The sequence below is a fragment of the Hordeum vulgare genome, chromosome 2H (assembly GCF_904849725.1).
Source record: "Hordeum vulgare subsp. vulgare chromosome 2H, MorexV3_pseudomolecules_assembly, whole genome shotgun sequence".
Lineage (NCBI taxonomy): Eukaryota > Viridiplantae > Streptophyta > Magnoliopsida > Poales > Poaceae > Hordeum > Hordeum vulgare.
Genome location: NC_058519.1, coordinates 206,765,742 through 206,793,249, shown reverse-complemented (window position 1 = coordinate 206,793,249; position 27,508 = coordinate 206,765,742). Strand labels below are relative to the sequence as shown.

The following is a 27,508-nucleotide window of genomic DNA, read 5'->3' as shown; positions in this document are numbered from 1 at the left end:
TGATCAAGAACACGAGAACTCCACTAATTTCAAGGAAAAACTGCGGAAGGTTTCAGTTCACTGAGCACATGAAAGAACAATGTCGCTCGCCACCGGCGGCTAGGGTTCAACCCCGATACAGAATAAGCATAAAACTGTAAAGAAGAGATTACATGGCTTTATAGCCAGAGGGGAAGAGGGACGCGCAGCGCTGAGGAAGAGGGACGCGCGACCGGCCATCAGGGGTGTTGTCGGAATTTCCACAGCGCCACCTTATGTCTTGACCTTTGGATCCGCGATGAACCGTTGATACCGCTTCCGACACGCCACACAGTGCATTGATCATTTGTAGCTTAATTCACAGCCTGACAGAAGATAAGGGCAGAACTACACATTTTCTAGTCGGCATTGTACACTTCGCTTTCCTTACTCTCCTGTCTCGCCAACTGCAGTTCTGAAGAGTGGTATACCACTATTGCAGAAAGGTAGTATCAGACTATCGCAGTTAGTGAAGAAAGGTATAATTCCCCAGCATATCCAAATGCTCTTTCAGCAGAAACGCGCTCATGATATGAACCATGGCAAGCTGTCAGTCACAGTTGACATTCCTCATGACTTCACATTTCAGCATAAGCTAGTTTTTCATATTTTTGGCCCTTGTTCTTGAAGAAGGCACACAATGCTATAGGATAACACCAACATTCAATGTGTTAGATTGAGCAATCAATCGTGCCCTTTCAAGCTTCTGCACCAGGGGAAAGGGGAAGCTCAGCATCACCACTCACACATGGAATACTGTTAGGGAATGGAACAGATGAAACATCCCTTCTCCAAAATACTTTGATGGATCGGAGTGTGAAATGGTTAGATCAATCACTTCGAACATAGATCCTTGGCTTGGAACATACATGGATTATTTCAATGACTGGAACATTGGGACTGTGGAGTTGATGGGTAGGACAACTCAGATTGCTCACCACTCCGCAATTTGGAACCATCACTCTGCAGGAGACAGTAAATTAGGACCGAGGCAAATTTAAGACCCAAGCAAAGACCTGTTGCTTTAAGGACAAAACATGCTTCAAAACTGATTTCAAACATCCGAGTGCGTTGATATTGAATGTAACCTGTGATGCTTCAGATTGTTGACCATGCTCCAGCTGCCTCTTCCTTGCATCCTGAAAAGATACAGAAATGCTCAGCGATGACACAATTGGCAAATGAAAGTTACCACGTTTCAATACTAAGTTAGTTGTGCCACGCTTTCCTCTAGAAGACAATGGCAAATATTCAATATTGATTCTATGGTGTGATGTCACATATCATGAATTACCAAAAATATATGTCGGGAAATAAGGCGAGATGGATTTTATGACGTGTTGATGTGAGCTTAACATATCAGCAAGAGTGGACATAGAGCTGAACTTGGTATCCACTAGTACTAACATAACTTCTGTAACATCATGGACAGTAGCCGGAAGTCCTGAATTAGTCACACTGATTTTAAGTAGTGTTGGGAACAGAGTGCAGAGCAACTCAGGTTAAGACACCAACTGCTACCCTTCTTTGAGCAGAATCAGGTACAGCAAGATAGCTACCTGGTGACTTAGCTCACAATTCTGATCCTTGAACACTTGTTGGTTTGCTTGCTGTTGCAGGTACTGCTGCATCTGTTGTTGGGCAAACTGTTGCTGCTGTTGCTGCAGAACTACCATCTGCTTCTGTTGTTGATCATAAAGCTGCTGCTGTTGCTGCTGAAAGAGCTGCTGCTGTTGTTCCACGTCTTGTGCCTGCTGCGGCATCTGCGAGAGATACTGTTGCTGCTGCATTAACTGCTGCTGCTGTTGTTGTTGTTGTTGGTACATTTGCTGTTGCTGCTGTATAAAGTACACCTGCTGCTGCTGCTGGAAATAAAGCAGTTGCTGCTGCTGGAATTTCTGGCTTTGATGATCAATTTCAGATTCTTGTTGCTGATGTTTATTTTGTTCACATTTAGTATCCCCTGAAGAAGAGTGAATATCACCCTGTGTTTTGTCAGACTGTTGCTGAACTTGTTGTGCATGTTGTTGTTGTTGCAGTTGTTGCTGCTGGACCTGTTGCTGCCAAAGTACCATTTGTTGGTTTAGTTGTTGTACCTGTTGTGTAAAACTTTGCTGGAGATGCTCGGTTGGAAGCTGCTGCTGTTGCAAACTCTGTATCTGCTGATTATGCTGAGTCTGCAGGTGATACAGCTGTTGCTGGTAATATTGCCACATCTGGGATGCATACCCTTGCATCATTTCCATGTACTGTTGGTTTCCCTGGTTCGGTTGTGCGACGGGGTGAACTTGAGAATGTGGGGATGTATGAATATTCTGAGAAATTGCATAAGCAGGCCCTTGCTGCTGCATCTGTTGCATGTTTTGTCCAGTCAGAAAAAGGTTAATGGATTGGTACGTTTGCGAATTATCCATGTGGTGCTGAAGTGGAGCTTGAGCAGTCACTGCATTGTCGGGAGAAAACTGAGAGCATGTGGTAATTTGTGTTATTGCCATTTCTGAGCTGGAAGTTTTTGCGCAGACTGACAGATCTTGTGTCTGTGAAGACTGAATATGGTCTTGACTGAGCGCAGAGACTTCCATAGCACATTCAGTTGCTTCTGGATTATCACTAGACCTCTCTGGCTTTGCATTACTGACAGACACATCATGCTCTGTTTCCAGCTTTACCTGGATTTTCTCAAGTTGCTTATTCTCTAATTCCGAAAATATTGGAGTTGGACCGGACGGACTTCCTTTGAGTAAGTGTGTCCCAGATAATGGTTCGGATCTTGAGCATACTGCTCCTGGATGATGATCAACTGCAGATAGCTCAATGGCCTTAATCTTGTCCTGAGCATCAATCTGCTTGGGATCAGCAATTGAATTTGAAGGAGAATCATAATTGCATGATTCAGCTTGGGCGGCTTTCTCACTTACAGAAGCATGACATATTGTTGTCTGGTCAATTTGCTCGCATACAGTTAAATCATGACTGATATCTTGGCTAGCATGTGAAAACATTTGGCTTTGAATTCCATACTTGTCCAAGCTGTGTTGACTGTGAGCTGTATCGCCAACTTCCTGTTGCGCATCAACACACCCTACTATGTTCTGCTCACCATATCCCTGTCCTTCTGCTGAATTGACAGCATCCATGTCCACTTGCGAACCAACTTCTTTATCAACTAGCCAAGAACAAGTTTCACTTTTGGGTGACTGTTTCAATGTGATCGTGCCTTCTCGAGAACAGTCATGAGCAACCCTCAGAAATTCAGTTATTCTTCTCTTGTTACAGTCAGGAGTACAATACTGCTGTGACGGGTTCCTTGTGTTGTGAGGAAAAAGTTTGCTGTGTCGAGCCCATGCCTTTCTGAGTTCTTGGACACCCCCATAAAGGTCAACGAACTGCAAGAAGGAAACCAGTTGAGGCCAGCAATATAAAGATGCAAGAGATAACGGACGAGAAAGAATCTAATTTTCCTCTGTGAGTGGGAAATAAGACTGTACGCCAGTACTTCTCCTCAGCATGCTAACAAAATAGAGCAAATATTAGGCCACTACATCAGTCAGTTCAAATCATTACAGCATGACAGCAAAGATTTAACTAAATGTCACACGTGTACGACATAAGAGAATCTGACACAGCTCCCCTGCTATTCATCCTCCATCAAGTGACAATGGAGTTTCAATGTAGAACTTAACTACACAGCGGCGCCGTATGTGAGTCTTCCCATGCGGCGGCTAATTTCATCTCCTTATCATGCATGCATGCAATGACGTCATCAAGATTCTCTCTATTGCCTTGAAATTTAAGAAGATTTATCTCTAAAACCGTTAATTTAATTGACAATCTGTTTTCACCGTTGGCTTTGTCGCGACGAGATCTTCAAAACTAGACCCATGTCGACATGTTTCGAGAACTTTTTTTCTCCATCCATAATTGCCACATTTTTAGACTCACCTGTCGTATTATTAGCCACTTACTTGTCCGAAAAAATAACTTAATTGCCATTTTTTCTCGATGTGAACCATGTGCCGCATGTATCCATATTGCAGCACACAGCAGCGTGGGCTAGAAGGATATGCAGATGGCATCACAAAAATATGCATTGCATGCAAAGCTTTACACAGAAAATCAGTAGAAAAAGTGTCACACACAAAACATGTGTTGGCAGACCTTATTCACTAGCTAAATGCATCTGGTTATTACTAGTACTACTAGTAGTAGTTTAAAATTACATAGTTGCTAATTTTACAAAAACTTAGTTGTCAAGATGCTAGTTTAACTATGCCGAGTTGTCATATTTACAAACGATGACCAAAAAAGATTTCTCAATGGTCATCGGTTTTAAATATGTTGAGTTGTCATATTTTTGCATGTAATCGCCTAAAAAAAGTTGTTTGTGCTTGCCATTTTGATTATGTCGAGATGTCATATTTATACGCAATTTCCAAAAATTTGACGATTAAGTTATTTTTTATCAGACAAATAAGTACTTACTAATATGACAAGTAAGTGCAACAAATGTGGTAAGTATGAGCAAAAAAAAAGTTATCGAAAGATGTCGACATGGGATCTAGTTTTGAACATTTCATCGAAACAAAGTCAACGATGAAAACGGATCATCGATCGAATTAACGATTTAAGAGATAAAAGTTTTTGAATTCCGGTCATTTAGAACGAATCACATGACATCATTGCATGCATGCATGCAAGAGAGCACACAAGCCGCCACATGGGACGTCCACGGTGCGGCGCTTCTAGATAGAATTTCTCTTCAGTGTAAGCCTTCCGCCTCCTAGGCCTGCTATCGACATCAGCATTTTCTCGTCCCTTCTCAGCCACTTCAATATCTCAATTCTGGAAGAATAATTCGCTTCACAATGAAGGCTAGGAGCATAAGTCATGTATCGTGGATAAATGATTAGTTGGTGACTGTTGAAATGTATATGTGGATTGCCTAGCCTTTTCCATCAGTTCGGACTTTTGGTTGCGTTGACTAGTGCATATTCCCTAACATGGTATCAGAGCCTAGGTTATTTTTTTCGCACGCACAACTCGTGCTTGATTCTTCCCTCACCGCCGTTATCTCTCGCCGGTCGTCGCTGCTTCTTGTTACGGTTGCTGCTGCCATCCACCCCGTTACCCTTCGTCGTTTCCCGTGAAGGCCGCTCCATCTCATCTTGCCACTGGATCGGCTCTGCTGGATTGGCTCCCGTCAATGCCCGCCCAGCTTCTGTCCCGATCCGCCAGGATCCAGATCGGGCTGTTCAAGTGTATATGTAGATTGCCTAGCCCTTTCCATCAGTTCGGACTTTTGGTTGCGTTGCCTAGTGCATGAAGCTTAACAGTGATAAGCAAATAAGAGGTCAGACAAATCATCATAGTGATGAACTAGCTGCAGGTGATCAACAAGTATGTATGAGCCGTTGTTGCGGGAACCTGCAACACAATCTCTGTTATAAATGTTTCTGTGACAAAACCGCTGTTGCGGGAATCTGCAACACAGCCTCTGCTATAAATGTTTCTGCAACAAAGCCGTTGTTGCGGGAATTAATGAGTGAGGAAGGGACAAACGGGGCGTGACAGGACATCGATCGGACGCTGTCCACGTGTAGACCCAACGGCCATAAAGGTGGCGGACGTATAACATACATCCACCGATGGATGCGTAGCAGACCCCATAATAAAATGCATTTCTTTCATGATCTTAAGTAAAGAATGTGTCAGCAAAATTTGCATCAAACCCCGTTTTGACTATTTCTTGTTAATTCACAACGGGATAACTACCATGCTGAAGATAGCCAGGTTGCCCAGACAGCATGGCTGTACGGGGTAAGACAGATATCTGTACCCCTATATAGTGTACCAATCTTTAACTAGAGCCTGGAAGCAGATCTAACCTTTGATTGTGGTCAATCTAACAGCTGACAATGGATTGATTCAAGGTCGACTATGTTCAGCAGTCATTCACATCTTTCTGAGACCTTCTGACTGAACAAAAAAAAACATAGAGCTACTCAGAGGTCTGGCACCAGGAGCGTCCAAGACAACACCGTGACCCAGAAACAGAAGTCATACAATGTCACGTGGCACTAATCTAGTATCCTAGCCTTTGCCTGTCTGGGGTTTCTATTACTGAAACAAGGTCCATGCTGTGATACTAACGTAAAACTACTCACAAACCAAATACTATTCTACTTTATATGAAACTACGTCATACGAATCTAAGAGTGTTCTCAAGCCAATTATTTATAAAGTGCTGTGTTCTGTTTTTCTGGAGAGAGATTTCTTATATATTGCTGGGTGACTGCGCTTCATAACAAGCTTAAAACCATGCCACATCATCTGTCATGGTGGGAAAACAACCCTCGAGACCAAAGTATGGGTTCAGTGCTCTAGCTTCTTAAGTCAAGCCTTTCGAAGTTCTACAGTCCAGGTGTTACAGTAGATACCATCAAAATTCAGGGATAGTATATACACTGCCAAATGGATATTATGTTCCAGTGCACTACAACATACTGTTACCTACATTCACATTGAGTGATGCCCACCTATCACGTACAATGTAGTGAGATGACTCCCACACAACTTTACAGAACTCACTTATACTTCAGATTACTGAATCCCATAATATAAAGTGGAGAACAAGAAGAAAGAGATAGAATTTCATTTTAGAAATGATTACTCGATCCACTTAGAAAAGTGGATTTAAATGGAGTGTGCACACCAGTGTGCATTACACTGCAAGTATGCGAACTGCAAAGGATACACATGTACCCGAACTAAAGAAATGCACAAAAAGATACACAATGCGAACTGCTGGTAACTCTCTAACCTTTAAAAACAACAACGAGATATCTTCACGGTCTTCAGGGCTTAAAGCTGTTGATACACCAGATCCAGGAGTCACGGCATTAGCAATAACAGAATCAAGCAGAGGTATTTCTGCAGATCCTCCGTATGTACTCATGAACTGTATGAATCCCTAGTGGAAGATCACAGAAGGTATTACACAGGTCTCTTTCCAGACAGGAAAGAATAAAAAGTGAAACTATGTTCATTAAGAATAAATGGCACTGTCCATGGAACGGGTATGGAGGCTTATATAATCTAGCGGATGCTACGCATGCTTGTATTTAGGCCCTGTTTGGGACCGCTCTGCTCCATCAAAACTAGCTCCGCTCCACCAAATCCACTTTGGAGCAGTTTTATACGGAAGTTCTCTTTCAAAGAGAACGTTTGGCTTTTATCCAGCTCCAGCTTCACGAATGGAAAATTTGGTGGAAAGGATCTATTTGATTGGATGAGAGGGGAGAAACGAAGGGGTATCCACTTACGGGTGGCAGTGGTGGGTAATTTCGCTCCAACTCCAACTTCTATAATTTTATGGAGCACCACCTAGAGAGCTTCATAAAAAACAGGAAGTTGGATCCCAGATTCTAGTTTTTTTGTGGAGCTGTATATCATGAAGCTACCCCGTTTGGCTTATGTTTTTTTAGAGCGGAGCTGAATTTTCTGGAGTAGAGCAGTCCCAAACAGGCCCTTATGAATTGCAATTTGCTTCTGATGCAGGAATGGGATGGGTGGTGCTCGAAACTGATGCCACTGTCCTCAAGCTGGCGTTGAAGCAACGAACATGATTGGCCAAGACATGGTGTCATCTTCAGGGATTCAAAGTTTATCCTTCTTACTAGTATTATAGTTCTCACAGTTGTCTGTTGTCATTGTGGGTGTAATATAGTAGCTGATGCCTTAGCTGCTAATGGTGCTTATACGGACCCGGATACAACTGATGTTTGGCTTGACTTGGATCCAAACATATAAACTAGTGTGCTCAGCGATTTGTCTGTGCTACCAAGTTAATAAAGCCCAGTGTTTTCTTAAGAAAGAAAAAAAGACATGCACCTTAATCAATGGTTTACAGGGTGCTTGTTTTATTCCCTTGACAAAGACTTCTTTAGCTCCATCAATGCTATGACTTGCCTGTAGAACATGACATAATCAGCCAAAAATGAAAGCAAAATTGTGCTATGACTAAGTATAACATATGTCAGCCCAAACTAAAAGCAGAAACATCAACTGGTGTATATAGACACTACAGGTCAGGAGACCATATACTACACAGGACTCAATTATTTGCTGCATCTTATGTGACACTCCAGGCCGCCAGGCCCAAATATAACTCAGAGCACGGCACTGGCAGGACAGCGGACATCCATAGCACCCCGCTTACACTTCCGTCCGCTACACCTGGATTGTCCGGGCCAGTCAGCCCGGACTGTCAGGACGTGCCTGCCTGTGCAGCTGTGCTCAGTAAACGGGCCAAAGGCCCATGTACCCATTTCCCACTTGCCCCTTTGTGGTTGGACTATAAATACCCCACCCCCACCTCCTCTCCAGGGTTAGTGAAGAATAGACTCATTGATAGAGCTTAGATTATCTACCTCCCCATCGTGGGATTCTGTAACGCCACGGCCATAGCCACTGGTTCCCGGGTGTTACGCCTGGCGAGAGATCTAGACTGGCCCCATAAGCCAACACTAGTCTTCACTGCACATTTTGTCCTCACTCATGCGCATCCGGGATCAACTTCCCGGTCGGCCATCCATCCTCAAATCGCTCCAAGCCAAGAACGCTTAACTTGAGGTTCCTTTTGGATGGGCTCCCGGAAAAGAAGGTGCACCTTGTTGATATGGGTAGTCTATCATTCAGAATCTCACATACACCGTCACTAAAAGGAACCGACGTCCTCGTCGGCCCAGCAAGAACGTTCCCTCCTGGCACACGTCTGCGTCCAGTCCGGCACACGGCCACAACGGGACACATGCACCACATGCCCGCACACATGACCCGCACACATCCTCGTTTCTGGAATGGAAAAAAAGTATCTTCTTTCTGGGAACATGCTAAACCAGAAATTCTTATGTTCGTGATTCTTCATCCACCGATGCAGCCCGTGTAACCGTGAGGGTCGGCTCTCATACTAATCATAACACCCCGGCCACAGCCATCGGCTCCTGGCCGTTACGCCAGAAATTGTGAGGTGGTAGAGGCTGCAGTCTAGATGTGCCAAAATTGCACTCGAGCTATAAGTACCAGAAGTGGGCATCAATGTGAGGCGGTAGAGGCTGCAGTCTACATGTTGCCAGCCTCACATGTACTTGCACCTATTGAGCCAACCAAGAGGATCGACCGAGCCACATACGTTGGGAAGTTGAGCTTGTGGAAGCGCGGAACAGGGAACCCAAACTAAGCCGAGGTGATGGTCAAGCAGGGGCGAAAGGGAGGTAATGTGCAGGGTGGATCCATACATGGGTTATGAAGGGTGCGCGGCCATAACGGCATATGAAATCGGTTGGCCGGTGGAAGCGTTAAGATGGTAGAGGCGACAGCGATCTACGACTGCTGCAGGGAAAGCTGCTTGTGGTGGGGCTGCTGCTGATAGGTGGGCAGCAAATTGGGGTGGAATTTGAGTTCTAAGAGCATCTGCAACCGGACCCCCCCCCCCCTACTTGCCCCAAACGCCCGGGTGGGCTGACCGGTCATTGAACGGACAAAAAACCACATCCAACTGGACACCCCATATCCGACCCAAACGCCCAGACTGACCAGCACTCCCCATACCCGGCCCATATCTGGGGAGGATATGGGGACGCCCAGACACACCGCCACGTCGGACCCGACAAGCCAGACCCATCCCAAATCCTCTCAAAATTGACTTCTCCCCTTGCACCAAAACCCTCCCGCCTCAGCCCTCCATTTCCCAGCCCCGCCCCGCTGCCCATGTCCTTCCTTGCTCGCCGTCCTCATCCCTCATCGCCGATGTCGTCGCCGAAAACCCTGTTCGCCGCCATGGCCACAGATGATGCCTCGACAGAATCGGTCGGCGACAGGCATGGCAGACAGGTGCGAAGCGGCTAAGTTCCAGGGGAAGGCGGTCGGCAACGGCGCGAAGGGAGGCGTCCCTGAAAACACATATGCTCCCTTGATGGTTTTAATAATTCATGATAACATACATTGTCTCTTGGACTAATAGTTTAATCTAGCTTATTTCAGATATAGTCCACAGAAAGTGTTGGCAAAGGATTGTGAGGAGAATTTTCAAGAAGAAGAAGAAGAGGAAAGGAATGATTGGCGAAGCTTCAAGCTACAAGATCTACATTTTATATTTGTGAGAAATCACATTTGAGTCCATAGAAAAGCCAATACTATTAAAAGGGATGAGGTATCTATGATGAATTGGTTGCTCAAGTGCTTAGAGATAGCCACCAAAAATACTCATCCATTCTCCCACAAAATTCTCTGTCCAAAGCCTAAACATCAAAATCAGTGCCACAAAGAATTTCGATTCGGCCATACCGATTTTCCCCAGACAGAACCTATGCCAAACCCTAGAGTCTCGGTACCACCAACATTCCTTTCGGTGCCACCGAAATCAGTGACCAAGTTTCTGTTATGTCGTTTTCAAGAATCGAAAATTCCGAGTTTTGAAATCGGTCACACCAAGATTTGGAAACTGCCATAGGTCACCCATATCGGTACCACCGAGATTTCTATATCGGTCTCACCGAGAATACAAAAGTTGCCACCATTGTTTATAAAGCGGCAAAGCAACCTAAAGCGAGCACCACCCGCTCTAACGCTTAAGCGATGCCTAAGCGCCTAAAGCGGGCGCTTAAGCGCCTAAAGCAGGCAAATATCTAAGGCGCTGCTAGGGCGCCTTGTCGCTTAAGCGTCTGAAGCGGGACGCTTTATAAACAATGGTTGCGACATTTTGTACAAGTCGGTGTCACCGAGTTTTACTTCGGCTTCACCGAGTTGGGTAATATTATTGTAACGGTTGATTTTTGGAGATGCCTATATATACCCATCCACCACCTCTCGTTCGCAGAGGAAGCACTCAGAACACACATACACTTGCCATATTTATTTTTCTGAGAGCCACCTACTCATGTGTTGAGATCAAGATATCCCAATCCATCCAAGTTGCTTTCCACCCAATCAATCTCTTCTACCCATGCCAAATCTGTGAGAGAGTGACTGAGTGTTGAGGAGACTATCTTTTAAAGCACAAGAGCAAGGAGTTCATCGTACTACCGCATCTATTACCTTTTGAAGGGTGGTGCCTCCTAGATTGGTTAGGTGTCGCTTGGGAGCCTCCTACTTCGTGTTGTGGAGTTGAACCAAGAAGTTTGTACAGGTAAGGAGATCGCCTACTTCGTGAAGATCTACCCCGAGTGAGGCTAGTCCTTCCTGGACGTAAGCCATGATGGAATAGACAAGGTTGCTTCTCCGTGGACCCTTCGTGGGTTGAGCCCTCCGTGGACTCGCGCGGTCGTTACCCTCCGTGGGTTGAAGTCTCCATCAACGTGGGCATACGATAGCACCACCTATCGGCACCACGCCAAAAATCACTATGTCCATCTTTGCGTTTGATCGTCCTAAACTCTACTCCTTACTTTACATGTGCATGTCTTTACTTTCTGCTGCTATACTCGTAGACTTGCATGTGTAGAGTGTGCTTGAGTTGCTATAAATGCTAAAATCTGCCAACAAATAAAATTGGGAAAAGGCTAGGCTTAATTTGTCTAGTAGTCCATTCACCCCCCCCCCCTCTAGACATCCCTTCTAGCGATCCCTCAGTCCCCGGGATGCCCAAGTCGTTGGTGCCACAACTCGGCCATAGCAGCGCCAACGAAGGAGCACGAGGACGGGAGGGCGGGCCGCACCACGGGGTAGTAGTCGCCGCCGGAGTTACATCGGAGAATCACCGCCCTGGTTCAAAGGTCCTTGACAGAGAAACCATATGCGTCAAACTCAACAGAAATGGGATAGTCGCGGCAAAGTTGTCGAACGGAGAGCAAATTTTTGACGAGGGAGGGTGAAACGAGAACATTGCGGAGAGGAATGGGCGACGTGCCAGTGATTAACGAGCCCGTGCCAATATGTGTGATCGGTAGGCGCTCGCCGCTCCTAACTATGATGCATGCGGTAGAGAAGGATGGGCATGCAGAGAGGAGATTACCAGAGGAAGATGTCATGTGTGACGCAGCACCGGAATCGAGGTACCACTCCGCCGTGTTGCCGGAGGATGAGGGGCCGGCCGAGGCACTGTGCAGCGTGGCTTGCAGCGAGGCCATGTCCCATGGCTGAGACGCGACGGTCGACAAGCTCGCGCCAGGACTGCCGTAAACCGGCAAGGCGCCGTAGGGCGCAGGGGTGCTGCCATAGCCGGGCATGGGAGGCGCAGCGGGCGACAGAGATGCAAACATAGCTTGTAGGTGAGGCGTCCCAGGGCGCGGGCCGAGCACACCAGCTCCAGGCGCGCCCCAGGCCATGGGCCAAGCTTGGACAAGGCCAGTCCACAAATTGGCGCGGGGGGGGGGGGGGGGGGGCAGGATACTGGGAGTCGGTGGAGACGGCAAGGGAGTGTTGCCCCCGCCATTTCCGCGCCCGCGCCCCTGCCCCTGGTTGTTGTTGTTGTTTGCCTGGCGCAAGTGCAGGAGACGGCAGGGGACCACCACGACCGGCCACAAGGGCGTGCACGGACTGCTCGGCACGATGCTCTTCAAGCAGGAGGAAGGAGTGCACCTGCAGGAACGATGGAAGGGGAACAAGCGAGGTGATGTGGGGGATGGCGGAGCGGTACTGTTGGCTCAAGCCATGGAGGAGGTTGAAGACCTGCTGCGGCTCGGTCACCGGTTGTCCCAGGTCACAGAGCTGATCGGTGAACGTCTTAAGCTTGGTGCAATACGCCATGATGAACAGGTCACCCTGAACAACAGTGTGGCACTCGGAGTCAAGGTAGACGGCGCGAGCAAGTTGATTGTCACGAAAGATTCCGTGGATGGCGGTCCACACGGCGAGCGTCGTATCGTCGGCCTGCATGACGGCGTCGAGGAGCTTGGGCGAGACAATGGTGTAGAGCCAGTGCACCACGGCATGGTCGGCCGACTGCCATTCTGGGTCGTGGTGGCGTCGACGCGATCGCGAAGGCCGAACATGCCGATGACGGTGTCGAAGTGATGGCGCCACTGCATGTAGTCGTCGGCGAGGAGGTCGAGGGTGACCGGAACATGGCGGCAAATGTCGATGGTCTGTAGGATAGAGGAAGTGACGGAGGGGCAGGCAGCACCGTTACCGGCGCAGGCAGGGCTGCTGGGACAGACACGGCGACGCCCGGAGCAGCGGCCAAGGCAGGCGACGTGTCAGCGAGCAGAACGGCATTGAGAACACCATCGGCGCCGTGCTGAGAGGAGCGAGGTGAGACGACTGGATTGTCGTCCATGGCGACGGAAGCAGGACCGGCGACCTGCGCAAAGGAATTGAGCAAGTCGGGGGAGCCTGATACCATGTGAACAAGGAAGGTTGGGGAGAGATTAACCACTGTTATGACCGGTACTACGTACCAACGGAGGAGGCCCAATGGGCAGGGTTAGTTACGGGCTTAGCCCAAGTTATCTTAGCTATCTTAGAGTCCAAGTTATATTAGAGTCCAAGTTATCTAGTTATCTTAGAATCCAAGTTATTGAGATTATATAAATAGATGTAAACAGTTATTTTGGAATCAAGCAATAAGACAATTCTATTGTCCGGCTCCCAGAGGAGCCGGAACCCTAACCCTAGCCACCGCCTCCTTTACTCGCCGCCGCCTCCTCCCTACGCCGAGACGGCGCCGTCGCGCCGGCCGCGGCGGCCTCGTCTCCTCCAACCTCCCTCCTACCCTTATAACCTAAGGCAGAGGGCCGGTAGAACCCTAGTTTCTACCAGTTTGGTATCACGAGGCTCTGGTTCGATCATGTCATCACCGCCGCCCGTCTCCACCGTTGCGCCGTCGTCCCCCACCACCACTCCGATGATCACCACGGCCGGCGGGCCGCACCTGCATGTGCCGCCTCCGGCCGTCCTCAACCCGGAGGAGCTGACCGGCGCGATCCGCGACCTGGCTACCACCGTCCAGGGCATCCGGTTATACCTGGCCGCGCCCTACGGGCCGCAGCCAGCCGCGCCACCACCAGCCGCGCTGTCTGGCCGATGCAGCCACCACTACAGCTGCCTCCGCCACCCTCGGTGGGGCCACGACAGCCGACCCTACAGCTGTCGCCGCCGACTCCAGCCACCTCCGGGCCGGGCCCGACCGCCGCCAGGGGTGCCGCTCAACCAGCTTCGGTTCCCCCCTCCCCGTCGCCACTACCGGCCTGGGTGACCGAGTCGTCACAGCCGGTCTACACGACGGCCTCGGCACCGCCGCACACTCAGTACGGCGGGGCCCCCAGCTTTGCCGTTCCCGACGGGTACCCGGCGCAGACCCCTCCACTGCTCTGCGCCGACGAGCCATACCACCAGGGCGGCCCTAACCACACGCCGCCGCGCTTCGCCAAACTAGACTTCGCCACCTACGACGGCACCGAGGACCCCCTGAACTGGCTTAACCAATGAGACTAGTTTTTTCGGGGCCAACGGACACTGGCATCGGAACGCACCTGGCTCGCTTCGTATCACCTTCGAGGCGCCGCACAGACATGGTACTACGCTCTGGAACAAGACGAGGGCGGCATGCCCCCTGGGAGCGTTTCCACGAGCTCTGCCTCCTGCGCTTCGGACCCCCGATCCAAGGGAGCCGCCTGGCGGAGCTCGGCTGCCTTCCCTTCACCTCCACGGTGCAGGACTTCACCGACCGCTTCCAGACCCTGGCATGTCACGCGCTCGGCGTGTCGGCTCGTCAGCGGGCCGAGCTCTTTGTGGGCGGACTGCCGGATCACATCCGCGTGGACGTCGAGCTCCGTGGACCGCAGGACCTCCAGACGGCCATGTATTACTCCCGCGCTTTTGAGCGCCGCACACAGGCCCTTCAACAAGCGGCCCAGACAGCACCATCCCCACGGCGGCCGCCCCCGGGCCCGATGGCGGCCCCCGCTTCGGCCGCGCCACTATCCTTCCGCCGACTCACCCCGGCCGAGCAGCTCGAACGCCGTCGCCAGGGGCTTTGCTATAACTGCGACAAGTCGTACGTCCCAGGCCATGTATGCCCGCGCCTCTTCTACTTGGAGGCGGACGACTTCATCGAGGAGGACACCGCCACCAACGGACCCGGCGACATGCCCGACCCAGTTGCGGTTGACGCCGCCCCGGCATGCCCCTGCACGCACTCGCGGGCATCCGAGATGAGCGGACTATGCTCTTGCCAGTGATGATCAACGGCGAGCGCCTGGTGACCCTCCTGGATACGGGGTCCACACATAACTTCCTGCCCGAGTCGACGATGCGCCGCTTAGCGCTCCAGCCGACGGGCGGGGAACAACTCTGGGTCACCGTGGCTAACGGTGACCACCTCCGGTGCCATGGGATTGCCCGGGACGTACCTGTCACCATAGGTGAAGTCCTCGGCCCCACTCTCTGGGACTTCGACGCCATGACGATGACTTTCTGGCGCCTGGGTCGCCGCATCCAGTGCGTGGCGCCTCTCCAGCGACGCCGCAGCTTCAGCTGGTAGCGACTGACACAGGGCCTGAGCACCCCCTGTTGGATCATCTCTTGCAGCAGCACCACGACCTCTTCGACGAGCCTCAGGGCCTTCCGACAGCCCGGGCGTATGACCACCGCATTCATCTCCTGCCGGGATCGGTGCCGGTTGCGGTGCGCCCCTACCGCTACCCCTAGTTGCAGAAGGACGAGCTAGAGAGGCAGTGCGCACTCATGCTCGCTTTGGGCATTATCCGAATTTCCACATCGCCGTTTTCGGCGCCGGTCCTCCTCGTCCGCAAGTCGGACGGCACGTGGCATTTCTGCATCGACTACCGTGCCCTGAACGCCATGACGCTCAAGTACAAATTTCCTATCCCAGTCGTCGACGAGCTTTTGGACGAGCTACATGGGGCGCGCTTCTTCACCAAGCTCGACCTCCGTTCGGGCTACCACCAGGTGCGGATGCATCCGGACGATATCGCGAAGACGGCGTTTCGGATTCATCACGGCCACTTTGAGTTCTTGGTGATGCCTTTTGGCCTCTCCAACGCTCCGGCAACCTTTCAAGCCTTGATGAACGACGTCCTCTGCCCCTACTTACGTCCGTTTGTGCTCGTGTTCTTTGATGACATTCTTATCTACAGCGCTTCTTGGGCAGAGCACCTTCAGCACGTCGCCATCGTCTTCAACGAGCTTCGAGCGCATCATGTTCATCTTAAGCGCTCGAAGTGCTCCTTCGGCACACCTTGAGTCGCCTACCTCGGCCATGTCATCTCGGCCGAGGGTGTGGCTATGGACGCCGACAAGGTGGCGGCGGTCGCGGCCTGGCCGACACCACACTCGCCACGGGCTCTCCGCGGCTTCTTGGGCCTCGCTGGGTACTACCGGAAATTTATCCGGGAGTTCGGCCTCATCGCGTCCCCGCTCACACGCCTGTTACGACGCGACGCCTTCGCCTGGGATGCGGAGGCCACGGAGGCGTTCGAGGCCCTCAAGCAGGCCCTCACGACGGGTCCCGTCCTTCAGATGCCTGATTTTGACCAGCCATTCATGGTGGACTACGACGCCTCAGGTGTGGGGTTCGGCATCGTCCTTCATCAGGGCGACGGATCGCTTGCGTTCTTCAGCAGGCTTTTTGTCGCGCGCCATCATAAGCTCGCGGCTTATGAAAGGGAGCTCATTGGCTTGGTGCAGGCCGTACGCCACTGGCGCCCGTATCTTTGGGGGAGGTCGTTCCGGATTCGCACGGATCACTAAAGCCTCAAATTCTTATTGGACCAAAGGATGTCCACCATTCCCCAGCACCAGTGGATCAGCAAGCTTTTTGGCTTTGACTTCACCGTGGAGTATCGTCCGGGTCGCCTTAACACTGTGGCCAACGCCCTGTCCCGCCGCGACGCCGACCACGCCTCGAACACCGGCGACTCCGACGGGGCGGCTCTCTGCATCCGCTCGGGGCCCTCCTTCGCCCTCCTTGAGGACATCCGCCGGGCCACCTCCGACGCACCGGACACTCAGCTTCTTCGGCAGCGCCTCACAGCCGTCGACCTGGCCGAGCCATGGCGCTTGGCGGATGGGTTGCTTCTACATGGGCGTCGCCTCTTTGTGCCGGATCACGGCGATCTGCGTCACTAGGTCCTGCTGCTGGCCCACTCGGCCGGACACGAGGCTGTGCAGAAGACCCTCCACCGTCTCCGTGCTGATTTCCACATCCCCGGTGTTCGGGCCTTGGTCTGGGACTGGGTGCGGTCCTGTGTTATGTGCCAGCGTAACAAGACGGAGACACTGCGTCCGGCTGGGCTGCTGCAGCCCTTGGAGGTGCCCTCTCAAGTCTGGGCTGATGTCTCCATGGACTTCATCGAGGGCCTTCCAAAGGTAGGCGGCAAGCCTGTTATCCTCACGGTGGTCGATTGCTTCTCCAAGTACGCCACTTCATCGCGCTCGGCCATCCCTACACGGACGCCTCTGTGGCTCGTGCCTTGTTCGACGGAATTGTCCGTCTCCACGGGTTTCTGGCTTCGATCGTCAGCGACCGGGACCCGGTGTTCACGGGGCATGTCTGGCGTGATCTCTTCCGCCTGGCGGGCGTGAAGCTCCGCATGAGTACGGCCAGTCCGAGGTGGTGAACAAGGTGATCGCCATGTATTTGCGTTGTGTTACAAGTGACCGTCCACGTGCATGGGTGGATTGGCTGGCATGGGCGGAGTACTGCTGCAACACCTCTTATCATTCCGCCCTGCGAGCCACGCCGTTCGAGGTGGTCTATGGCCGACCGCCCCCGCCTATCCAGCCGGTTGACCCTGAGACGGCTCGGACTGAGGCGGCGGGCGACCTGCTTCGCAGCCGGGACGAGATGCTTGCAGAGGTGCGCCAACGCCTTCTCCAAGCTCAGCAGTTTTCCAAGCACTACTACGACGATCATCACCGCGACGCAGAGTTTGCGGTGGGTGACTGGGTGTGGCTACCGCGACGCAGAGTTCACCGCTCCACGCAGTCCCTTGACCCTCGTGCTAAGCGCAAGTTGGGCCCGCGCTACGCCGGGCCATTTTCCGTGATGGGGCGCATCGGCAAGGTGGCCTACCGTCTTCAGCTTCCAGCCGGTACTCGCATCCACGACGTCTTCCATGTGGGGATCCTGAAGCCTTTCCGTGGGGAGCCACCGGCGGCAACGCCGGCACTACCCCCGACTTCCGACGGGCGACTTCTTCCGGGGCCAGCAAAGGTGTTGCAGGCCCAACTACGTCGCGGGGTGTGGTACCTGTTGATCCAGTGGGAGGGCCTTCCTGAGGAGGACGCGACGTGGGAGCAGCGTGACGACTTCACTCAACACTATCCAGGCTTCCAGCTCAAGGACGAGCTGTTTGCGCGGGCGGGGAGAGATGTTATGACCGGTACTACGTACCAACGGAGGAGGCCCAATGGGCAGGGTCAGTTACGGGCTTAGCCCAAGTTATCTTAGTTATCTTAGAGTCCAAGTTATCTTAGTTATCTTAGAGTCCAAGTTATCTTAGTTATCTTAGAGTCCAAGTTATTGAGATTATATAAACAGATGTAAACAGTTATTTTGGAATCAAGCAATAAGACAATTCTATTGCCCGGCTCCCAGAGGAGCCGGAACCCTAACCCTAGCCACCGCCTCCTCTACTCGCCGCCTCCTCCCTACGCCGAGACGGCGCCGTCGCGCCGGCCGCGGCGCCCTCGTCTCCTCCAACCTCCCTCCTACCCTTATAACCTAAGGCAGAGGGCCGGTAGAACCCTAGTTTCTACCAACCACACTTTTATTATGCACTAGGCTGAGTCATATATACAGTTTACAAGCCGGCAGCCAAGAGAGATCATGGGTGCTCCACCTCCTCAGATCATGTGCCACTACCTAGTCGGGGTGCGCCACGATCACCACACACGCGCGCCATATCGTATGACAGAGGGTATACACAACACATACGATATGGATGTACAGGATAGTCTAACATCAAGAGTTGGCACAGGGTTGTGTTGCGACAGTGGGTAGGCGGTGGAAGGCAGGAAAGCGAGGGGGTGGTCGGGGTGGGCTATCTGCCGAACAAACAGCGGTCCGCCAGCGGCAATTTTTCCGCTGGAGAAGGGGGCACCGGAGGCGTTGTTGGTGAGGGGAAGCACTAGGGGTGCATCGTCGCTGGGGAGGAGGGCCTGGGAGCCCGAGGTGGTGTCATGGGCAGCTGCTGCAGCCATGGAATCTGGTGGCAGAGCAGGGCCAGCAGCCATTGCTCGAGCGCCATCAAGCACTGCACCAGCTCGGCAAGGAGTAGCTAGTCCTACGCTCGTTGGTATGTGAAGGCCCCAATTGCCTCATGATGATCTTCATACAGACTCGATCTCGGTTTCTTTGCCCGCCATCGTAGACGGCTCTGACACCAAATTGGGAGGATCTACTACTGACGTAACCCTAATTACTGAAAAGTAAATAAAAGTAGATGATAATATTCTACTCTGCTTTACTGAGAGGGGTCAGCCGCTTTTATATAGTAGCTAGACTTGATCGACAAGCCGTAAGTCTTTCAAACTCTAATACAATCTCTAAATTGACTGGACTCTTTCCTAATAAACTTGCTTCGTCAAGCAGCACTCTAATTACGGAGTAAGACTACATTTGACAGCCGACCTACATAAATTTTGGACCATGTTAACTTGGCGAACGATCGCCAGGGAGGATGGCATTTGCGAACATTTTAGGTGCCATTTTTAGTTGCGAGGGGACGACAGTTTCTTCAAAGCAACATGGCAGTTTCTTCAGAGAGGGCATTTGTCATTTTAAAACTGTCGTCGTTTGATCTTTCCTCACAACTAAAACTGCCATCAAATGGCGTTCGCTTGCCACCCCTCTCCCACTTGACGTTCGCTGGCTAACACTAACGTAAATTTTTATATTTGAACCTAAGCATTAGATGTTAGTATAACTCGCATTGCAATTCCAATGTGGGACCATCCGACCCTAACAAACCCATATTTGCAATACTAAGACAAATATTGCTACTCTGTCTATCCTGACTTAATTATTATTTTTGAAACGAGGCAAAAGATTTGCCATTTTCATTGATTAAGAAGAAGAGAATTGCAAGGTTAATTGGCGGAAAACCAGGCTAAAACCGATACAATACACAATCCATATGACACGAGCACCACCGGTCAACCTGGCCACCGACATGTGAACCGAACCTGCAAAGAAGAAAGACACCATCCATGGAGTCGCAAGCGTCATCGTCATCACCGCTTGCCTCGAACGAGCGACTCCGGCTTCACCATTGAGCTCCAACATCGAAGCCATACCGCAAACAGTTGCACAGAAACCACGACGGCACATGCCACCGGATGACCACACGAGCGAGCAGCCGACAGCTCCGACCTTGACAACGAGTATCACAAAGGGAAATATGCAAGACTTGCACCGACCGTGCCCTTCGCAAACGACCACCGAGCGCCCGTCATCGTCACCGCCTGGACTCGCTCCACAGCAGCACCGACTTCAAAGCAACTAAGCAACCCACGGAAGACCACCTCGGACACGCCGGAAAGAACCGACTACCAAAGTCTATGCCGCAACCCGAGCTCCTCTCAACGCCATCATCGTTGCCAAACAGAAACCAGCGCCCCACCTCAGCAAACCATGTGGCGAAGATGCCGCCACCCACGGCAAAAATGCCGCACTCCACAAGTCTTCCAATTGTGGCCGGCTCCAAGACGATGCCCCCAAGGAGGAGAAAGACGCGAGGACGCCTTCATCGCCCGAGCCAAAGGATCTGAGGTTTCCCTCCGGAGCCCAAGCCGTGGGGAGGAGGAGCACACATCCACGGCGACGCTTCCAAGAAAGATCACGACACCCGCGGGCACCGTCGTCGCCGGCTCCGATAAAGATCGAAGCAAAGATTTCTCCCGAAGTTGCATCGAGCACCTGCCGCCACCGACCGCCGCCCAGCAACCACCAACTGCTAAGGCCGACCTCAAACTGGCCGCGGGATCCCACGACCCACCGTGACCAGACACGCACCACCCCCTGGCCGTAGCCGCCGTCCACCACCGCAGAACCACCGCGACCACCGCCACCGCAGCCACCAAAGCCGCAACATGAAGCACAGCATCAAGATCGAAGAGTTGGCGCATACCAGATCCAGATCAGAGCAGCACGAACGGAGCAGCAGAGCAGACGAGCAACTCCTTCACCTGCAGCGCGCCCCGTGCTCCAAGCTGCACAGCCGCCACGTCCCGCAGGTCGCCTTGCCCGCCAAATCTAGCCGGTCGCCGCGCCCGTGGCGCGCCAGCCGCTGCCGCGCCCGGCCGTCGATCCACGCCCCACACATGCATCTGGAGTCGAGCGCCGCCGTGCGCACGCACGCCGTCCACGCCCAGGCCACGCCGGAGCCCAGACCGAGGCCGCCGCCCCGGCATCCGCCGACACACACGCCGCCCGCCATCCGTTGCCCGTCGCAGTGAGCTCCCCCTCACGAGTGACGCCACGGGAAGAAGTGGTCCTGCCGCCGCCGGATTCACGCCGGGCGGAGCCCACTGGCGGCGGCGAGGGGAAGGGAGTGAGGAGGGGGCGCAGTGGAAGGGGGCCTCAGCCGCCGCCCGTGTCGCCCCGGGGAGGGAGCGACGCGAGGGTTTATCCTGACTTAATTTCAGTACGCTGCAATTTGGAAAGCGTCACAGATATAGGAACAACCCAAAATCTGCAGTTATTTTCAGATAGCACCTGATGCCTATAAGATGCCTTAGCAAAAAGTATATTGTATAGTACAAGATGTACATATCATGCTTGATGTCGGTGGAAGGTCCCCTATTACCTACCGCGTATTTGAATTGTGCAAAATTAGTGTACAGGTCCGGTAGTACTTCAGTGTTCTGCTTTTGCATGGCATCCTGAATTGCATTCTCATAGATCTCAGTAGCCGCTTTGGTATTCCCCTGTGAACAGTTGAACAGTGTAAATGAATAATATTCTCACTAAGAAGCTAACCAGCACCAAATGCACAAAAAACTAGTATATACCATGCGTTTTTCCATGTTGGCCAGTCTATTAATATTCATGCAGAAATCTGAAGTGAAATTACTGCTTCCTTCAACAAAAAGAGAGCGGGCACCTGGTGCATCACCAATTTGCTCTTTGAAGATTGAATAGTACATATTGAAAGACGGGACTCCCTGTTTGAATGAAATAAAGAGTAAAAATACAACAGAATCCAGGCTGGTAACATGGACCTACATGTTCTAAAGTAAAAAAAAAAAGTAACAAAATTGATGGACAGGCGGTAACTTAATTTTGAGAATGTATGATTACACCACTTACCATTCTTTAAATACATAAATAGATGCATCAAGAGATTCCGCAAGCGGCAGTAAAATATATGCCAATTCACTGAAAATAGATACAGATGCTCTCAAGTACTAAAATATGTCATCTTAGAATGAAGAGTCACCATTAAACCCTTATAACAAAATGGTAACAGAAGATTAACTCATTGGATGATGGCTAGTGTCATGTGCACAGTGCACATTGTGGCAGGACAACGACAGTAGCAGCATATGGCAGCTGACCTGCAGCCAGAGGGCCCATGGAGTTCGCGCATCTAAGTAGCAGCAACTGCAATGCTAGGGCTGTCTGGGTAGGCTTAGAATAATAAGCTATCTTGATTAGCAAGATATTATGGCTACAGATAAATCTTCTCTTTGGTAGATAGGAAGTGATCTCATATTCAGATGGAAAAACTAGATTAAACAGATATGTGCTATCCATATGTAAAGGTGGCTGTATTATCTTTTTTTTTTTTTGAACAGGCAGGAGAGCAGGGTAGCTTTGTATTAGAGAAGAAAAAGGAAGGGGTTGGGTTAGGGCTGGAACTTGAACTCGAAACTCAGGAGCTAAACGAGTAGCTCATGTCTCAGCTCGACTCGACTCAAACTCGATGACTAACGAGTCGAGTCAAGTTTTAATCTGAGCTTGTTAACAAAACGAGTTTAACGAGCAACTAACGAGTTATTCGTTTAGCTCATTAAGCTCATTAATCAGAAGAGACGTGAGATAAGTACGAATATTGTTGTAGATTGTTGTCATTTATATAATGTCCAAGTGTTTCTTTAGTGCAAAATTGTTGATTGTTTGATTTGTGAAGAAAAGTTTGTATCTACAAAGATAATTTTGTAGATTAATTGCATACATAATATGTACATTTTGTTATTCATGTTTATAATGAGCTAGCTCGCGAGTTACATGAGTCGAGACGAGTTTGAATCTGAGCTTGTTATGTTAATGAGTTGAGCAGAGCTACCTCGTTATCTTAATGAGCTCTAACGAGCCAACTTGAATTCCACCCTTAGAAGGGGTAGAGAACCCCAAGTACACACGCACACACACACTCAGTTCTTAGCATATAGCATACATGCACGCCTGTGAAAAACAGAAAGACGGCCAAAACCCTCCTCCTCAGCAAGCACCAGAATACTTGTCATGCACGGTGCTACACCATTGAAAGCGGTTGTATTATCAATTTGTCATTAAGATTAAGCAAAAAATAAGTAATTAATCCAATGCACATGAACAGATATGGAAACAGCATAGCGGTGACTAGGCAATCAAATAAGTGCTGAAAAGTGAAAAGTCCGCATTGCAAGGCAAAGAAAATGCTTCTGGAGGGAATAGTGAACTTTGAGACGGGAAAAATCTACAGCACAATGGATGACTTTCCTTTCTGTGTAAGCTATAGCTGTTCTAAAAGCTACAGGTTCTTATTGTTAGAGTTATAATATAAGTCATGTACCCTTTTGTATTTATCCCAATATATAAGGGGTTTCTTGCATATAGTCCACCACCTGTACATGTATATATACCGGCCTATGGCTTCATGGGAATACAAGTTGCTTTCCTAACATGGTATTAGAGCCTAGGTTTTCTTAGCACGCGCAACTCGTGCTCCTCCCGATCTAATTCCTTGCACAGCCGCCGTCGCTCCTGTCTCCGTCGAAGGCTCGTGGCTGTCTCTTCTCCGAATCCCGCTCCAACTGCGCCTCGACCTGGTGGCAGAAGGACCCCTTCTTCTACCGCTGGAGGGAGCCCCGACCCTGCCTGGATCTCGCCCCGCCTCGATCTCGCCCCGAACCGACTCTGCTCTAACTCGCGGTGGTTCCAGGTCTTCTCCTGCTCGGTTCAGGCGCCAACAATCCCGCTCCTCCCCCGGCGCCACGCAACGCGCCGCCAGGATCCGCGCGGCGCCGTGTCGTGCTGTCCGAGGGACTCGACTCCGCGCCGCCACCACGCGACCAGCCGCCCCGACTGCTGCCTGGATCGGAACTCGATCTCGCCCTGCTCCACCTACCGCCTGGATCGGATCTCGCCCCGCTAATACTGCGCCTCGATCTGATCTCGCGGTTTCCACTGCCCCAGCCGACGCGGTTTCCACTACCGACGCGGCCTCCAGATCGAGTCTCGCCCTCGAGAACGATTCCAGATCGGCTCGTTCTCTCTGTTGTCGACGCGGTTTCCGACCCGTTGACTGATTTCCTTTCCTTAAAAAGACAAAAAAATGCCTACTGCATCGGGCTATGTTGCTGTCCCTCGCTGTTCGGTGATCTTCGATGGTACTAACTACACCGAGTTCACTGGCTTCATGCGCATTCACATGCGTGGCATCCGTCTCTGGGGAGTTCTCTCTGGCGAGGTCTGTTGTCCGCCACGTCCGGTTCCTCCTGTGGCTCCCACTCCTCCGACTCCACCGGTTCTTCCCGCGGATGCTCCTCAGGCTGCGAAGGATGCGGCTAAGGTTGCTGATGAGGCTGCTATTCGTGTTTATGAGGAGAAGGCTTTGACTTATGAGGAGGCTCTTCAGGTGTATCATGGTGCTCTATCTGTTTACACCCAGTGGCTTGATGATGATGCCCGTGCTGCAGCTGTTCACACTGCCAGTGTTCTGCCTCAGTTTGCCTCTGAGTTTCTGGGCCTTCCTACTGTCTTTGAGATGTGGACTCGCCTTCGTCAGCGCTATGAGCCCTCTGGTGATGCCTTATACCTCTCTGTGGTTAGTCAGGAGCATGCTCTTCAACAGGGTGACTCTACTGTTGATGACTTCTATGCACAGAGTTCTGCTATCTGGCGCCAGCTTGATTCTCTCCGCAGTGCTGGTTGTTGTAGTTGCCCCTGTTGCCAGGCTGTCCAGGCCGATTTGGAGTTTCATCGCGTCTACGAGTTCATGTCTAGGCTCCGTATGGAGTTTGAGCCACGCCGTGCTCAGTTGTTTGCTCATGGCCGTATTTCTCTCATGGAGGCGCTTTCTGAGATTCGTGCTGAGGAGACTCGCTTACGTGGTGCTGGTCTGCTGGAGGTTCCCTCGGTGCTCGCTGCTCGGGCTCTTTCTACGCCACCTGCTGCACCGACCCCTTCTCGCTCGAGTGCTCCGCCGCTCTTGCCCATTCCTTCTGGAGGCTCCGGACCCCATACATCGGAATGAACTAAATCAAAAGGACGCTTAGACACTGACTCACTATGTGGATATGGTAACTGCATCTGCTTGCCAAGACGACAACCCTGACACTCTAAAGAGGCATCTCCTGAGACAGACCCCAGAAGACCTCGACGAACTAACAAAGACAAACGAGAACCACACAGATGACCAAGTCGATGATGCCACTGCTGGAAGGAACCAGTAGCCGAGGCGACCAAAGCAGAAGAACTGGCGATAGAGTGGGCAGCGGAAGGAACATGAAGCCAGTCCAACTCCCAAAGACCCTCATAATCACGACGGCGAGGACCAGCCCCAACCAGAGTGTGCGTGCGACGGTCCTGGACAGAACAAGAGTCAAGGTCAAGGATGACGCGACAACCAGAATCAGCAAGTTGACCAGCGGAAAACAAATTCATGGTAAGTCGAGGAACATGAGCAACATCAGGAACAGAATAAGGAGTGGTAAGATTGCCTCTACTAACGACAGAAAGGGGAGTACCATCAGCGGTGAGGACATGAACAGGAGAATCCAGCGATCGAAGAGAGGACAGAGTGGAAGAATTAGAAGACATATGAAAGGAAGCTCCAAAGTTCAGAACCCATGGGGATGTACTTGACTGTGTAGAAGGTGGTTCCTCAGTGCAGGAAGCCTCAGTCACAGAACCAGCAGTACCCGTCGAGGAAGAACCTGAAGCAGCGAGCAGACGCTTAAGTCTCAGAATATCCTGCTCAGTCAAAGCGACGGCTCTTTTGACGGCAGAGGTGACTTGGTTACGGTGGTTACTTCAGGATTTTGGTGTTTCTGTCACTACACCGAATCTACTGTTATCTAACAGTACATGTGCTATTAGCATTGCGCGCGACCCTGTGAAGCATGAGCTCACCAAGCATATTGGTGTTGATGCTTTCTATGTGCGCGCTGCTGTGCAGGATCAGGTCATTGCTCTTCAGTATGTGTCTTCCGAGTTACAGTTGGCGGATTTCCTGACTAAGGCCTAGACTAGAGCACAACATGGCTTTTATCTCTCCAAACTCAGTGTTGTTCATCCACCATGAGTTTGAGGGGGGTGTTAGAGTTATAATATAAGTCATGTACCCTTTTGTATTTATCCCAATATATAAGGGGTTTCCTGCATATAGTCCACCACCTGTACATGTATATATACCGGCCTATGGCCTCATGGGAATACAAGTTGCTTTCCTAACACTTATTTTAAAGGGCTATCTTCCAATGATTCTAGAAACAGCAGAATGAGGGAATTATGCATGGTCCTGGGAGATGTAACACAAGTGGTTCCGCCGCCTTCGATGTACTTGGCAAAGCAAGTAGATACAGAAGAATGTAAGTTCCTTACACTAGCTGCTACTACTATTAATGACAATAATAATAAATGAGCAAACAAAATAGTTCTCCAATAGATGATACCTTCACAAAAAATGATGAAGCTCGACCAAGAGCATAGTTTGCAATCTCTCTGCCACCTTTGGCATCAACATACTCAGCATAGCGAATCCAAAACTCAGAATAATTAGCGCATGGGATCAAGCATCTCTCATAAAGTTTTACAGCCTGCAAATGAGAGGCCAAGAGCGAGATGTAATCACATGCTGGCTCAGATGATGCAGCTAGATTTGTGCACAAAAGAACAAGTACAAGAATAAAAATACCCAATCAAAATCGCCATTCTTCTCAACAAAGTCAAGATACAGGTTCCAGTTTTCAAGTTGGTCATCATCAAGTGGCTTGACATGAAAAAAAGGCCTTTTGATGGATGTCTCAAAGCCACAGATTTCTTTGTCGAGTTCACTGGACCTTTGGTAGAAACGCTCCCCAGCAATTAAGTACTGCTTCAATGCTTCAGGTTTAAGATGCCCACCTTGGTCAAATAAGACAGAACCTTTACTCGAGATATACCCTTCCGATTCCTCAGCTTCCATCGCTTCAAAAGTATGTAAATTTTCTGGTGATATTTCAGCACCGCAATGGGTAACTTCTTGTTCCAATGATGTTGCCAACTTCTTAAAACTGGTAGCAAAAATGAAGACGAAAACAAATGAAATAGCATCAGTAAAGA

At 50.7% G+C, this 27,508-nt stretch overlaps 1 protein-coding gene across 3 annotated transcripts; it reads right to left on the bottom strand.

The window, feature by feature from the left end:
• On the bottom strand, positions 1–27,455 carry LOC123425870. 3 transcript variants are annotated; one of them, XM_045109617.1, is made up of 9 exons: positions 27,102–27,455; positions 26,860–27,003; positions 21,991–22,143; positions 21,790–21,906; positions 7,909–7,986; positions 6,839–6,988; positions 1,578–3,404; positions 1,107–1,157; positions 1–981 (listed from the first exon to the last, which is right to left on the bottom strand). In XM_045109617.1, exons 1-9 carry the CDS (start codon positions 27,369–27,371, stop codon positions 898–900), a joined length of 2,874 nt encoding a protein of 957 aa, XP_044965552.1. In that variant the 5' UTR covers positions 27,372–27,455; the 3' UTR covers positions 1–897. The 3 variants fall into 3 exon arrangements, with proteins under 3 accessions (XP_044965552.1, XP_044965553.1, XP_044965554.1); XM_045109618.1 differs by lacking the exon at positions 6,839–6,988; XM_045109619.1 differs by lacking the exons at positions 6,839–6,988; positions 7,909–7,986.
• Between the last annotated feature and the right edge of the window lie 53 nt (positions 27,456–27,508).